The sequence below is a fragment of the Pseudopodoces humilis genome, chromosome 7 (assembly GCF_049639895.1).
Source record: "Pseudopodoces humilis isolate 2021_Gansu_Grassland_sample_001 chromosome 7, ASM4963989v1, whole genome shotgun sequence".
Lineage (NCBI taxonomy): Eukaryota > Metazoa > Chordata > Aves > Passeriformes > Paridae > Pseudopodoces > Pseudopodoces humilis.
Window position 1 is genome coordinate 26823800 of NC_142206.1, and position 13375 is coordinate 26837174.

General features: G+C 40.7%; 2 protein-coding genes across 2 annotated transcripts; one reads left to right on the forward strand and one right to left on the reverse strand.

Moving 5' to 3' along the window:
- Window positions 1–309: 309 nt before the first annotated feature.
- LRRC57 (leucine rich repeat containing 57) lies at window positions 310–5922 on the reverse strand. The gene is made up of 6 exons (XM_005522504.3): window positions 5836–5922; window positions 4979–5149; window positions 3762–3897; window positions 2483–2751; window positions 1828–2013; window positions 310–1257 (listed from the first exon to the last, which is right to left on the reverse strand). The coding sequence occupies exons 2-6, from the start codon at window positions 5060–5062 to the stop codon at window positions 1216–1218; spliced, it is 717 nt and encodes a 238-aa protein (XP_005522561.1). The 5' UTR covers window positions 5063–5149; window positions 5836–5922; the 3' UTR covers window positions 310–1215.
- Window positions 5923–5974: 52 nt separating this feature from the next.
- Window positions 5975–10959, forward strand: HAUS2 (HAUS augmin like complex subunit 2). Its single transcript, XM_005522505.2, has 6 exons — window positions 5975–6238; window positions 6768–6860; window positions 8536–8605; window positions 9385–9517; window positions 10194–10302; window positions 10440–10959. Exons 1-6 carry the CDS (start codon window positions 5975–5977, stop codon window positions 10587–10589), a joined length of 819 nt encoding a protein of 272 aa, XP_005522562.1. The 3' UTR covers window positions 10590–10959.
- The last annotated feature ends 2416 nt before the right edge of the window (window positions 10960–13375 follow it).

The window sequence follows — 13375 nt, forward strand, 5'->3', positions numbered from 1 at the left end:
ATGGGGATTCTTAAGTAGAACTGGTTCCCTGTTAAATGATGAATCACATCCATCCTTTGAATAAGGAGCTGATGTCCCCTAAAACACTCTTCTTCTAGGTATTACTATGTAAGAGCTGAAATAAGATGGCAACAGGGTCAAGGAAATAAATACCTCTCTGAGCATCTCACAAAAGAACCACTTATTTTTAATCATAATTATGGGTGTAATGTTGAAGTGTAGCTGTTACCAACAACAGACTCAAGTAGCTAAGTGAGGGCTTTCAGTGACATCTTTGTACTACTTAAAAAAATGACAAGTTACACCAAATAAACTTGAACTGATTTTTTGAAAATAATTTACTAAAATATACAAGTACATTTTCCTTTTCAGTATAAGTTACATAATTGCATACATTTTTAGCTCTTTCTAGGTGCTTTTGGTAATAAGGCAGCAGCATTGGGCTGACGACTAAAACCTTCAGCATTGCTCTGTACACAAGGAGTCAGTGCAAGGATATTATATTTTCTAGCAATATACATTTTTACTGAATACACTGAAGATGAACCTAATTTTTATTTCATACAGCTCAAGCAAAACTGGACTGTAGTGCAATTCTTGCTTATGGGAAAAGAAAGCCTGTAGTGTAAAATATAAATGAAGGATGCTCAAACCACGATTTGTTTACTGGAAGCTGTTAATAAAACATTTAACTTAATCACAACTATTTGTGCTTCATTAAAAAAAACAAAAACAACTAACACAGGTTATCAACTAAAATCTCATTTGTAAAAGTTCTTCTCTGCATAACAGTGCTTACTGCAAGACATACAGTGCATTAGTGGTAGAACTTCCATGTGCTATCATGGAAAAATGTTTCCAGAAGAAATAATCCTCTTACAAATCAACAGCCAGCTTCCTGACAAAAGGGAACTGGCAACTTTGAAATGCTTGTTCCCTTTCTCTGTGAAAGAACAAGCCCTGACAAAGGAGAACATGTAGTGTGTTAAAAGCTATTGTGGCACTAAAATCAAAACTGGCCCCTGGGCAGGTTCATCAGTTCAATACCTATATTCTCTAGTTCAAGTTTATTCAATGTGGTCTTAACAGGCTGTTTCAGACTACTACAAGAGGAGTACTCTGATCATTTCCTTCATCAGTCTTGGTTCAAATCAGTGAAGCAGATGCTTCAATTCTATGTCTTCTTACTGGTAATATACAGGGTCAGAATAGTGATCATGCAAACTTCTTCTTTGTAGCTGTAAATCGTTCCATGTACTACAAAGAAAACAAAAAAAAATCTAAGATTTTCAGAAATTAATAGGGGATTCATTACTACTAAAAGCAGCTGAGCTTCTGCTCTCAGACTCAAAAACAGTCTGCATCTAAAGCATATTTTTATATCCCAGGCATTAGATATTAGAGATCCAACTATTAGAGCTTTAATTTTGAACAAAGACACGCCCAAAACATTTCTGGCATTTGCTGCAATTCCAATTAATGGTCAAATCTCCAGTGTTAGGGATGAACTAGTATTAAATACTTAACAAATGCTGCATAATTCAAAGCATCCCTTATTTTTTGTCACATCAAAGTGAAGACAGGATTGTCATTATCAGCTACCCTTCAAAAGATGCTGATGAAAGAACACTGATCCTGAATCCTACAAGGAAGTTATCTCTGAAGAACTCCTGGAGTTGTTTTCAGAGGTTAGTTATGAAGTCAGTAGCAATGACACCACTAACAGACTATTTGGTGCTTTTATTCATCAGCATAAATGCTTAGTACTCTGAGTAAGGACTTCACCAGAAGTTTCTTTAAATACAAAAAGGCAAAAAAACCACAAACCTTGTCATAACCTTCCAGTTCTCTGAGTTTCTTGATTTCAAAGAGGTTGCCTTCTACTGCAAGCAGTGAGATCTGGGAATCACTGAGGATACTCTGAGGCAGCATGCTGAGTTCTAGACAGTTTTCTTCTAAACGCAAGACTTTGAGGCGTGGACAGTGGGAGATCTGCACTGAGATCTGGGAAATCTTGTGGAAATAAAAAGAAAAGAGAAATGGGATTAAAATGGTAGTGATCAATGATTATTAAGTGATCTGTTTCTGACTTACACAGAAAAATTACCATATTGTAAGTAGAAACTACATTAGTAGTAAGTACTTAAAAGCAATGCATAAGTAACAAATGATCAAAAATCAAAATACATTTTTTTATTCCATGATGACAAGCAACCTACACATCTGTTTATCACATTCCTACTCGAGAACTGTTCAAATAATTTTCTGCATGACTAAATCCAGAATTTTTTAGTTAATCAAATCGGGCAGTTTGATGTGTTGGTACACATAATCTAGTTATGATTCCTCATTTGTGTTGTGTCCAGAAGGTGTCTTTCAGCTATAAAGTTTTGATGGTCTCATCTTATGTTCCATGGCTGTACTAAGTTCAAGATAAACCATGTTCTAAATTTACATTCCCACAACATCTCAGTTACCAGACCTGATTCTGATTCAAATTGAGTTCGATAGCCTGCAGTTCTCCCACGGTGTCGGGGACATTTTGGATCTGGTTTTTTGAAAGATCTACCACATCCAAATGGCGAAGACCAGAGAGCTGTGTAGGCACAGTCCGAAGCTGGTTTCCAGAAAGGCTCAGGGTTTTGAGAGCCGAAAGTTGTCCAAATGCAGCTGGTAGCTGCCTCAAGTGATTGCCATTCAAGTGAAGCGTTTCCAGTTTTTTCAGTTTACACAGCTCCTCAGGTAAAGCAGCTAGAGGAAAATGACAGAAAAACGTATGACCTAAAGAACAGTAAACATTCACACCCATTTAATTCAAATAAGCTTCTGCAGGGAGAACAGTGCTATATTAAGTTATTTCTTACTGAATTCCTCCCCAGTTTCCAGTGAAGGCACAGATAGATCCCTGCAGAGAAACTTAAGCCCACAGACAACACGTGCTTGTTAACCATCATCTATAAATGTATCAAAAATAATCTGCAGACAAGGCAGACCTTCAAATTATGGCCTGAAATCACTATTCAGAAGATTTTAGCCTGTCAGTTATAGTTATTACTTACACTCTGCCAACATGTTCTATGACACCTGAAATACCACAAAATTCACAGCTCCATCTTTGCTCTTTAAAGGTATTAGTCACCTTCCTCAGAAATTAGTTATAATTCATTCTGTGTCATACCAGCATACAAACATCATCAGGTAAGGTCTGCTGGCATCCATACTCTGTCCACCTACATGTGGGTATAATTCATGAGCTGCACTATAGAGTCAGTGAAGTTTGTAAATTACCTTTGTTTTTTCAAAAAGGCAGATAATACATAGTTAAATAAAACTTTATAGCATAAAACCCCTAGTTTCTTCATCATGATTTTTTTCATTATGTTAATGTTTAACAGAAACAGTAGCAACCAGCAACACTCTACATGTCATCTTCATTACCCGTTCTCTTGACAAATACTAAACCATCTGACACTGTTAATCCCTCACATCAGGTTAAGTCGCAGCGCAGAACCTCTGTGGGTTTAAGTACTCATGTAAAATTGGTAATACACTAAGCCACTAAAGCTAATTCTACAAAACTAGTTTTGTAGAATTTATGATTTAGAGGTTCTTTTCCTGTATATGAATTCCAAAGATTTCAATTTAGGTGACCAAACTCCTCATTTACATCTTGTGAGAGTTATATAATTAAATTTAGTTTTTGATAGAGAAAATGAGTTAATATCTTAAAACTCAGTGGAGATATTAATTAGCAGGCATACTTAGTTTGTTGTTGTTTAGAGCAAGGCTCTTCAAAAAGGAAAATTTTCCAATGAGAGGTGGCAGGAGCTCTATTTTGTTGTTCGACAAGTCTATTGTCCTTAAGTTGCTTGTTAGCTTCTGCAGATCTTCAGGAAACTATTGGGGGAGAAAAAGATACAGCATTTAAAAAGCTGACACAAATTTGAATGTTCAAGTTGCACAGCTTAAAATTTTAATTGTCTCACTGTTACATACCGCCATATGTATCACAATTCCAATCACCACACTGTGATTAGCAAATTTGTTTAACCCATATTTTTAAAAATATTTTTTCATCTGGGAAGCGGAAAGGGGTATAAAGAAAACACTAACATGTAGAAGGAGTAGTTTTTCATCCAAATAAGGAAAATTAAAAACATTACATTTTCATCCTCTTATGTGCTTCTCTTAAACATGCCAACATATAATTTAAAATACTCTACAGCCAGTTAATAACTCTATATTTTAGCAGAGTATGCTGTGAAATTTTTTCTCCTGCTTTCCTTTTTTAAATAATTATGCATCCCATTTTCCTTATTCTTATTTATACCCTGTACCACTTTGGTACTGAGCTGTGGCACTCAGGTGAATAAAAGAAAAAACTGACAATCATCATCAAGGAGTCCTGGTGAATAAGCCAGTGGTTTTGATCGTCCTTTGGCTTGCTATAGAAAAAGTGAAGAGAGGAGGTAGGACAGTGGAAGAAGGTATGTTAGAAAAGGCTTGGAAAATTACTGCAATATAGAGTTATTCTTGGCTATCATGTGAATTGTTGGTTCCAGGACATTCTGTGTTTTTCTGCAGCTGAGCCTAAGTTAAGATAATTTCCAATGTAATAAACTTTCAGGATGCTTGCTGCCAGCCCATTGAACAACCTGTACAGACTATTCATATGCCTACAATTAAATATATCATAAGTACCTACATGTGACAAACTGTGGAGTATCTAAGTTACAATATGGTTATAAAATTTATATTGTCCTCCTCAAGTTTACAGCCATTTTCTAAAAGCATAACATCATAACTAGTAATTCTTGAACATATTTGCACTGTAAAGCATAAGCTCATAAGCGTATAAGTGCCCTGACAGATAAATTCTCGATCAGAAGACAAGCAAAAACGAAAAAAATTAAAAAAAAAAAAAAATCTTGATATATTTTCCATACAAAGAGCCATGTTTCCCCTCCCAGTACATTACCTCAGTAAGCCCCTTTCCTGTGAGCTGAAACACACCAGTTTTCTGTGCTGTCTCCAGGTGGGCTTTTAGTGCACTATTTCCCATCCTAACAGCTCTCTGTCAAGCACACAAAGTGCGAGTGTTGGTGTCAGCCAGTTTTACTCTGTGGTAGAGAACTGCAATCCAAAGTCTCTGTGATAAAGCAAAGGTAAAAAGTCATTTTATGTGCACTGTCCCCAACACTACAAGCATTCTGACACACTGAACCATTTCACTGCTGTGTTTTCATCTCCCTCATAGTTAAACCTAGAAGTCTAAAGGTTTACTTGAATTTACCTAGATTAAGGTGTCTTCCCTACAGCAGTTTGAGTACTGAAACTATGCAACAACCGCAGTTAAAACTAAGTGGAAAACCGCACATTTTCAATAGTATGCCTTTTCGAGGCCCCGCATCGCATCAAAAGGAGATTCTCTATGAAGACGGGCTGTGATTTCTGTGGCATCTAGCAGCGCTGGAATGCCAACACTGTTACTGTTTTATTTGTGTTTTTTGAGACCTTTATTTAGAGAGCAGACTCCTCTGCCTTGTCTATTAGCAGACACACGACACCCACCTCCGTAACCCCAGCGGGGCTTAATCCCAGGGCGCGCGGGTCACCCGGGATTAGTGCCGGGCTCGCTGGGTAGTGAAGCCTGCCACAGCACGTAGGCAGCCCGACACGAGATGCGCTCCGTGCCGCCTCGGGCCCCCCGGCAAGGGGCGAGGCCAGCACCGACCCGCGGCAGGCCGCGGTGCCCCCGCCCCAACCCCGTCCGGCTGCTCCGGCCCCGACCCTCGCACCGCCGGGGGCCGCCGGGTTCGGCCCGGCCCAACCAACCTGTCCGGCGCCGCTGGCAGCCGCCCCGCGGCGGCGGAGCCCCGGCCCGTCCCCCGCGCTCCGCCCTTCCCGAACCGCCGCTCCGGCCGCGCCCGCCCGGAACCGGACGCGTGTCAGCGCCGTTCCTGCCACGCCCGCCATGGCGGCCCCCCGGCGCTCCCGCTCCCTGCGGGACAGCGGGACCCCGGCCGCGGCGGCCGCCAAGCCCAGCCCCCGGCCCCGCGGGGCGGGCGAGCCCGAGCTCGACTCCGATCTCGATGGCGATTCCGAGCTGGAGTGCAGCTCGTGGCTCAGCGCGGAGAGCGATGAGGAGCAGGGCGCGGCCTGGCCCGAGCAGCCCGGGGAGCCCTCGGCGGCGGCCTTGCTGCTGGAGCGGTGCGTGGCGACGGGAGCCGTGCGGCAGGTACCGCCCGGGCCGCGGGGAGACGGGAGCCGTGGGCAGCGGGGAGATGGGAGCCGTGCGGCAGGTACCGCCCGGGCAGTGGGGAGACGGGAGCCGTGGGCAGCGGGGAGATGGGAGCCGTGCGGCAGGTACCGCCCGGGCAGTGGGGAGACGGGAGCCGTGGGCAGCGGGGAGATGGGAGCCGTGCGGCAGGTACCGCCCGGGCCGCGGGGAGACGGGAGCCGTGGGCAGCGGGGAGATGGGAGCCGTGCGGCAGGTACCACCCGGGCAGTGGGGAGATGGCAGCCGTGGGCAGCGGGGAGATGGGAGCCGTGCGGCAGGTACCGCCCGGGCAGAGATGGGAGCCGTGCGGCCGGTACCGCCTGGGCCGCCGGGATAGCGCCGCGCGGTTCTCGTTGCTCTCGTGAAGGGCGATGTGTTGCCGAGCGCGGGAGAGGAACAGCTCTGGACTGTTAAAAGCCTTTATGGAGCATTTGCTTGGTACGTTCGTGCTGCTGATTGCGTTTTTCCTGTTGTTTTACTTTCAAAGGAGACCTTGGATTTAACTTGCAGAAGAATGTCATGTTTTCCGAAATTCTCAGAGATGGAAAAAATTGTAAACATGGAAGCTGAAATCAACGAGGTACAGCCTTTACTATTGTCCGTGTACACTCACTGTATATACCTGGATATAATACAGGGCCCCAATGAAATACCAGACTGCCACATGCCATGTTGTTTCATGTTTTGAGGATTTTGTTAACAATTCAGCTGTTTAATGGGTGGCACTTTTTTTCCCCCCAGTGGCCTGAATTGTCATAAAACAAAACTATGAAACAGAAGTTTAAATAGGAGGATTCAGCAGGCTGTACCTTTGACTAAAGTGTTACCTGAAGTTTTTTGAAGAAACTGAACAATAAAGAACAACTTGTAGTTGACTTCAGGACACAAAAAAGTGTCTCTTTATACGCAATATTGTTGGTTAGCGGGTGGTAAGCTCAGACATTTCATACTGCCTTAATTGGCTGTTGCGTTTTATTTTACAAAGTTAGTTAGACACTACATAGACTATGAAACTGCTTTGTAAGAGATGTAAATAGGAGGGACATGGGTTTTAAGGGTAGACTATTCGGTGATTAAGGAATTGGCAGGAGAAGAGCACTGGACACAGCAGAAGGTTGGGATGTCATTCAGAGGAAGTGGGCAAGCGTGAGAAGTAAATAGGCTCACAAGAACCTCATGAGGCTCAAGACCAAATGTGGGGTCCTGCACCTGGGTCAGGGCAATCCCAGATGTGAGTACAAACTGGGAGATGAACTCATTGGGAGCAGCACTGTGGAGAAAGACTTGGGGTTTCTTGTGGATGAAAAGTTGGACATGACGTGGCCATGTGTAGTCACACCCCAGAAAACCAACCACATCCTGGGCTGCATCAAAAGTAGTGTGGCCAACAGGGCCAGGAAGGGGATTCTTGTCTTCTGACCTTGTGAGACCCCACCTGGAGTGCTGTGTCCAGGTCTGGGATCCTCAGGACAGGAAAGAAGTGAACCGTCTTGAAGCAGTTCCTGAGGAGGGCCATGAAGATGGTCCAAGGGCTGGAACGCCTCTCCTACAAAAACAGACTGAGAGAGCAGGGATTGTTCAGCAGCCATCCAGTACTTAAAGAGGGTTTAAGAAAAGAGGGAGAGTGACTTTTTCCACAAGCAGATAATGCTGGGACAAGGGGGAATGGTTTTAAAGTAAAAGAAAAGAGATTAGATTAGATTAGATTAGATTAGATTAGATTAGATTAGATTAGATTAGACATTAGGAAAAAATTCTTTACTGTGAGGGTGGTGAGACACTGGAACAGGTTGCCTAGAGAAGTTGTGGGTGCCCCATCCCTGAAGGTGTTCTGGGCCAGGTTGGAGAGGCGCTGAGCTACCTGGTCTAATGGGTGATATCCCTGCCTATTGGCAGGGGCTTGTAACTAGATGATTTTTAAGGGCCTTTCAACCCAAGCCATTCTGTCATAAGTTCTGTGGTTTAGGAATGAATTGCAAGATCTGTCTTTTCCAGCACAAATCTCCAAATCATTTAGGTTGGTGTTTTTAAACAGTCTTTTTCTTATTGACCACAAAATCCCCACCAAGTAGTAGAAACTCTCCAGGGAGCAGGGTAACATGTTCTTGAGCTAATGCTTGCTCTCTTTCACACACATGTTCTCCCTATGCTGCTGCTTTCTCCCTTTCCACTTCCTCCTCCACCCCAAGAGAGTCAACAATGTCTGGATAAGTATGTTAAAAATGCATTTTCATTTGATGTTATTATCATTGTAGATAAAATTGAAAATAGAAATGATGCAGTTGGAAAATGAGACAGCAGACATTACTCACCCTTTTTACTTAGGTAAGTGCAGTTGTACTGTAGGAAAATGAAGAGTCTTAAGTTAGATGCAGATTAATGTTTCATCTGAGTACATAACCCTTCTAGAAGTTACTGCAGCAGTCATCTCTGAATAACTTGTTCAAGGTGGTAGGTGTTTTATTAACACCTAAAGCATGTTTCCATACTATTTGCACTCTCTACTGTCTCATAGAAGCTGCATGTGTAACTCATTCTCCAAAACAGTGTGGGAGGTGTGGTCAGCTCCCCAGGGTCAGTGGATCATCAGTTCTGAGATCATCAGCAACCATTGGCCTGCATGTGCTATTCTGCTTCTTTTCCAGAAACTCAGTGTATTTCTGTTGCATCTCTATCCCCCTAAACTTATTACATTTTTAATTTAGCACTTAGGGAGCACGTGCATTGATTTATTATAATTGCACATTTTGTCCACTCTGATTTTATGTGTACTTAAAAACTTTCTAGTTTGCTACTTTTGTGCTAGACTAGTGAAATCTATTGTGATATTTCATTGCTATGGTATAGTTGACTTCATCCCATAGAGAATTTACTTAAAATTATAGATAATGTAAAACAATTATATCTATCTCTGAAATGTAGGTATTGTGACTTTGAGTGCATGTTGATACTAAATTATATATGCTCCAACAAAAGCCATTCTGATTAATGTCTCTTGAATCTAAGCTGTCCACTGCAGTAGATCAGTATTTTTCTTTCTGTCTTCAGGAAAAATTTTGCTTTTGTTTTAGCAAGAGATTAGGTTCAACATTTTTATTTTATAGGGAAAAAGTGCGAGATTTTGCAAGACATGAACAGGCACTTGGAAGCCATTCTGAAAGAGAAGAGGGACCTCAGAAAGAGGTTGATCAAACACAGATGTGAAGAAAGCCTGCCTATTGAGGCTACTTTTCACAAGTAGGCACAAAGAAAATATTTTTTCTGGTTTTCTTGAGTCCCAATTTGAACTAACAGACAATAAAAATCATATGTTCCAAATAATTTTTCCACTGATAAAAATAGACATAAAAAATGGTAGCAGAACCTCAGCTAAAAGCTGGTAGTTTACTCATTGATAAATTAATAGAAAGGTAGTGATACATATTTTATGAATATTTACTTAGGTTATTGGTCTTGTCTTTAGAAGTCTACAGAACAAATTGTGATGCATTGTTTTAAACAAATGTGCTACATGCTGGATTTGTTATACTTCTCCCAAGCAGGAGTTGTTACTTTAGCACTGGGTATCTTCCTTCCACTGTTGCTTGCTTAGAATTAAATGTGAATGATTCTCAGACAGGCATAGTTTTACAAGTATAGTCCTTCTTCTTACAGTCTAAAAATCTAGCCCAGGTACTGAAGGAGTGGCTATTCACTTCTGTAATTCCTGCCCTGCTTGTTGCTAAAGGCTATACAAAAAGTGTAATTGCAGAAAAATTAATTAAGATTGTTAGAAGTTTGCATAAAGCTGGAAAAGGGGACTAAGAAAAGTAGGGCAATGAAGAAAGAACTTATTAAGTTCTTCTTTCTTGAAGAAAGAAAGTATTAAATTCTTGTTGTTTAGCGCAAGTTTTGAGCTCATTTTTGGTTACAGGTGTATAGTAGAGTTGTTGGCTGAGGCTGTGACTTTCATTGAGAAGCTTGAAAGCCATTTGCAGTCTGTGAGAAGCATCCCTCAGGTACCACACATGATGAGCAATATGGTGAGTAGTGAAAGAACTGAACCTGCTGTCTTCTCCAGCATGAAGAATGCAATGCAATTTGGTTGTTTAGGTTACTTCTATGTCCTGATAGACTGACAGGATATATAGAGATTAAATCCAACCCTTTTCTTTTTCAGGACACCACTTTGTCAAAAACGAAAGTGCTCATGATAGAGTTGGAGGAGCTGACAGAGCAAATACTGAAATGGGAAGAACTGCAAAAGGAAGTATATTCTAACAATGTCTGCAATACTGCTGACTTGGACTTTGGCTTATCTTTAGCCTAACAAATTTTCCTCAAGTAGGACGACTACTCAAAGAACTACATTCTTACAGTCTTCTGTGAAAACTGCAACAGAGATGTCTTTTAATCCAACAGAGACTTCATAGGTAGTTATATTTCTGTTATTAAGTTACAGTTCTCCAACTATTTACTAAAAAAAAGGACAATGAGCAGTAGTTCATAGGAAGACAGAGTATTGAGAAGTTCCTTTTTGAAATAGTTGGATAAGAGTCCCTTGGAGCCTGTATCTTCAATGGAAAATTGTTTTGATATTTTTTTTGCACTTGCTATAGTATCTTTATTAATTTTTGTAAGCATCTTGATAAAACACTGTATTTTGTATGTTGCCATAAAACTTTAATAAAAGTACTAGATTTCAAAAGCTCTGTTTCTTGCTTTTAATATTGTTATAAAGTTCTATAATTAAAATTATAGAGCAAAGTATTACTTCCAAGCTTATGCTTCCATAGGAGTTCCAGTCAATAAATTAAATTAGTTTTAAATTACAGTTTGTTATGACTGATGTGGTTTTGTGGGAAAGCAGGAAATTCTTCAATGATAGTGATAATATATTCTTCAGATTCTCTTTTTCTGTTGCTTGCCCTGTTTTTTGGTGTCCCACTCGGAATAAAACTTTTGTACCATGAGTAAGATTGACAGTTTATCAAAAGCATTGGTTATCCCAGTTTGTAACCCACATGAGGAGACAGGTTGGTGCAATGTCACTGGCAGGACATCTATGAACCAGTGTAGCTGGTTGTCTTTGGAGGGTTTGTATTCAGGATATGGAGTAGACTGAAGTGGTGCAGATGTATTCCTTTCTACTCTTGTATCATTTGTTATGTGAAAATCCAGCCTGTTGATTTCTGTTGCTGAATAAGAGCATTCTGCTTTTTCAAAGTAACCACTGGGTGGCTCAGTACCACAAAGTTCACAAGTTTATCTGACTATTGCACATAAAGCAGAATTAAGGAAGAAATCTTTGGTTTTGTTGAGGCCACTCTATTATTACTTACTTGTATTTGGTCTATATTATATTTGAAATTTTCTGAGAATCTCTTTTTAATCTTTGTAACCATTCTGCAGAGTGTGATGACAAGACATCCAATGCAACAGTTCTCTAGTGTACTGTGTAAGCTATAGCGGATGTTCCTCTCTGCTCCCATCGAGAAGAGGACAGAAACAATTTTAATTAGGTTTAAGCAGGATATCACTAGGTAGACTCTAAGAATATAAACCGCATTTATGCAACAGGCATTAATGGGGTCTTTGTGTCAACACTTGCTGTACGTCAATACAGGACTTGAGTCCAAAGTCTCATGCCACTGTTGTTTCAGAAGTGGAAATTAGGGTTTTCCACACAACTGCAGAGAACCTGACATTTTTAATGAAAATGCTTTGCACATTCTGTGACACAGGAGAAAACAGAACAATAGGTGATCATAGGTTGGACTCAATGAGTCATTTCCAACCTAATTGATTCTGTGATTTTTGTGAGTAAACCTATTCTATAAAACCTATATAGAATTCTATATAGGTTTTCTATATATAGAATTCTAAACTTATAGAAACCTATTCTAGGTTTAGATTCTCACTCTGTCTTACAGTGATGATTTAGACCAGGCACTAAAACTGTTGTAATTAAATCATTTTAGATCACAATGGAACCATTCTAGTCAGTTTGTTCATTGTAATTCTTTGAAATACGTGGTCTTGCCATATCCCAAAGAGCTGAGCATATTTTCTTCTTTTACTGTATCTACTTTTGAAGAGTTGACTGTGGAGTTGGTAGAGTTTAGATAATTGCCATTTGCCTGTGATGTGTCAATTAATTCTTTAGTGTGATTTCAACGGATAAATCCATTGAAGTATACAATGATTCACAGCTTGTAGGTATTCATTTTAGCACTTCTGTGGTGAATGGAGTATTGGGTCCCAAGGATCTATCCCATTCTTCGCTTAGGAAAAGTTCTGAAATATGGTGCCTTTTTCATTTAGCTATAACATTTCTGGAGTTTAAGGCAAACTGTCTCATGAAAATATAACTATACTTAAAGCAGTTAAAAGTTAAACAGAAGTTGTTTAAATATAAAAACAACATAGGATTCTTAAACTCTCATATATGATATTTAAATATAGCTCAGTTCATCATATTTTGAAATGCAAAACCAGGAGTCCATTTAAAAATTTGCATTGGCAAATGGAATTGTCAAAATCAAATAGGACCTGCCTATTGAGCCTGGCATCTTTTTTTATGCCCATGCTACTTGCTCTTGCATCTTCCTGTAACATCAGTAGCTGACAGTGACAGTATTCTGAAAGAAATTTTTAAAATACTTTCTGTGATTTTCATATTACTCTTAAGTACAAAACTTCCACCAGTGCAACAACTAGCTATTTATTTCAGTTAAAGTTCTTTGGAAGTTTCAAAATTTTCTTTTAGCTCTTAAGTACGACCCACATCAAGACTGGATGTTTCCGAAGGACTCTAAAACACTTGAGACCTTTCCTTTAGCACTAATAAGGAGGGGATACTTGCCTTCCCTAAATTCCTGTCAAATGAATGTGGAGGGATTACAGGGCTCGTCCCTAGTGAGGGCTTTAAGGGCAGCACCCTTCATCGTGTTGGCGGCGTTGAGCTCTCGAGTAAAAGAGGTTCAAACAGGCGTTTTTGGGGGTGCCGCTCCCCTGTCTCAGGCTAAAAGCGCGGTTCGGATGCTGGAGAGGCTGCGCACGGCAGCTCCGGGCAGCCTTTCCCCAAGCGCCTGCTCTCGGCCGGGGGAACTTCCC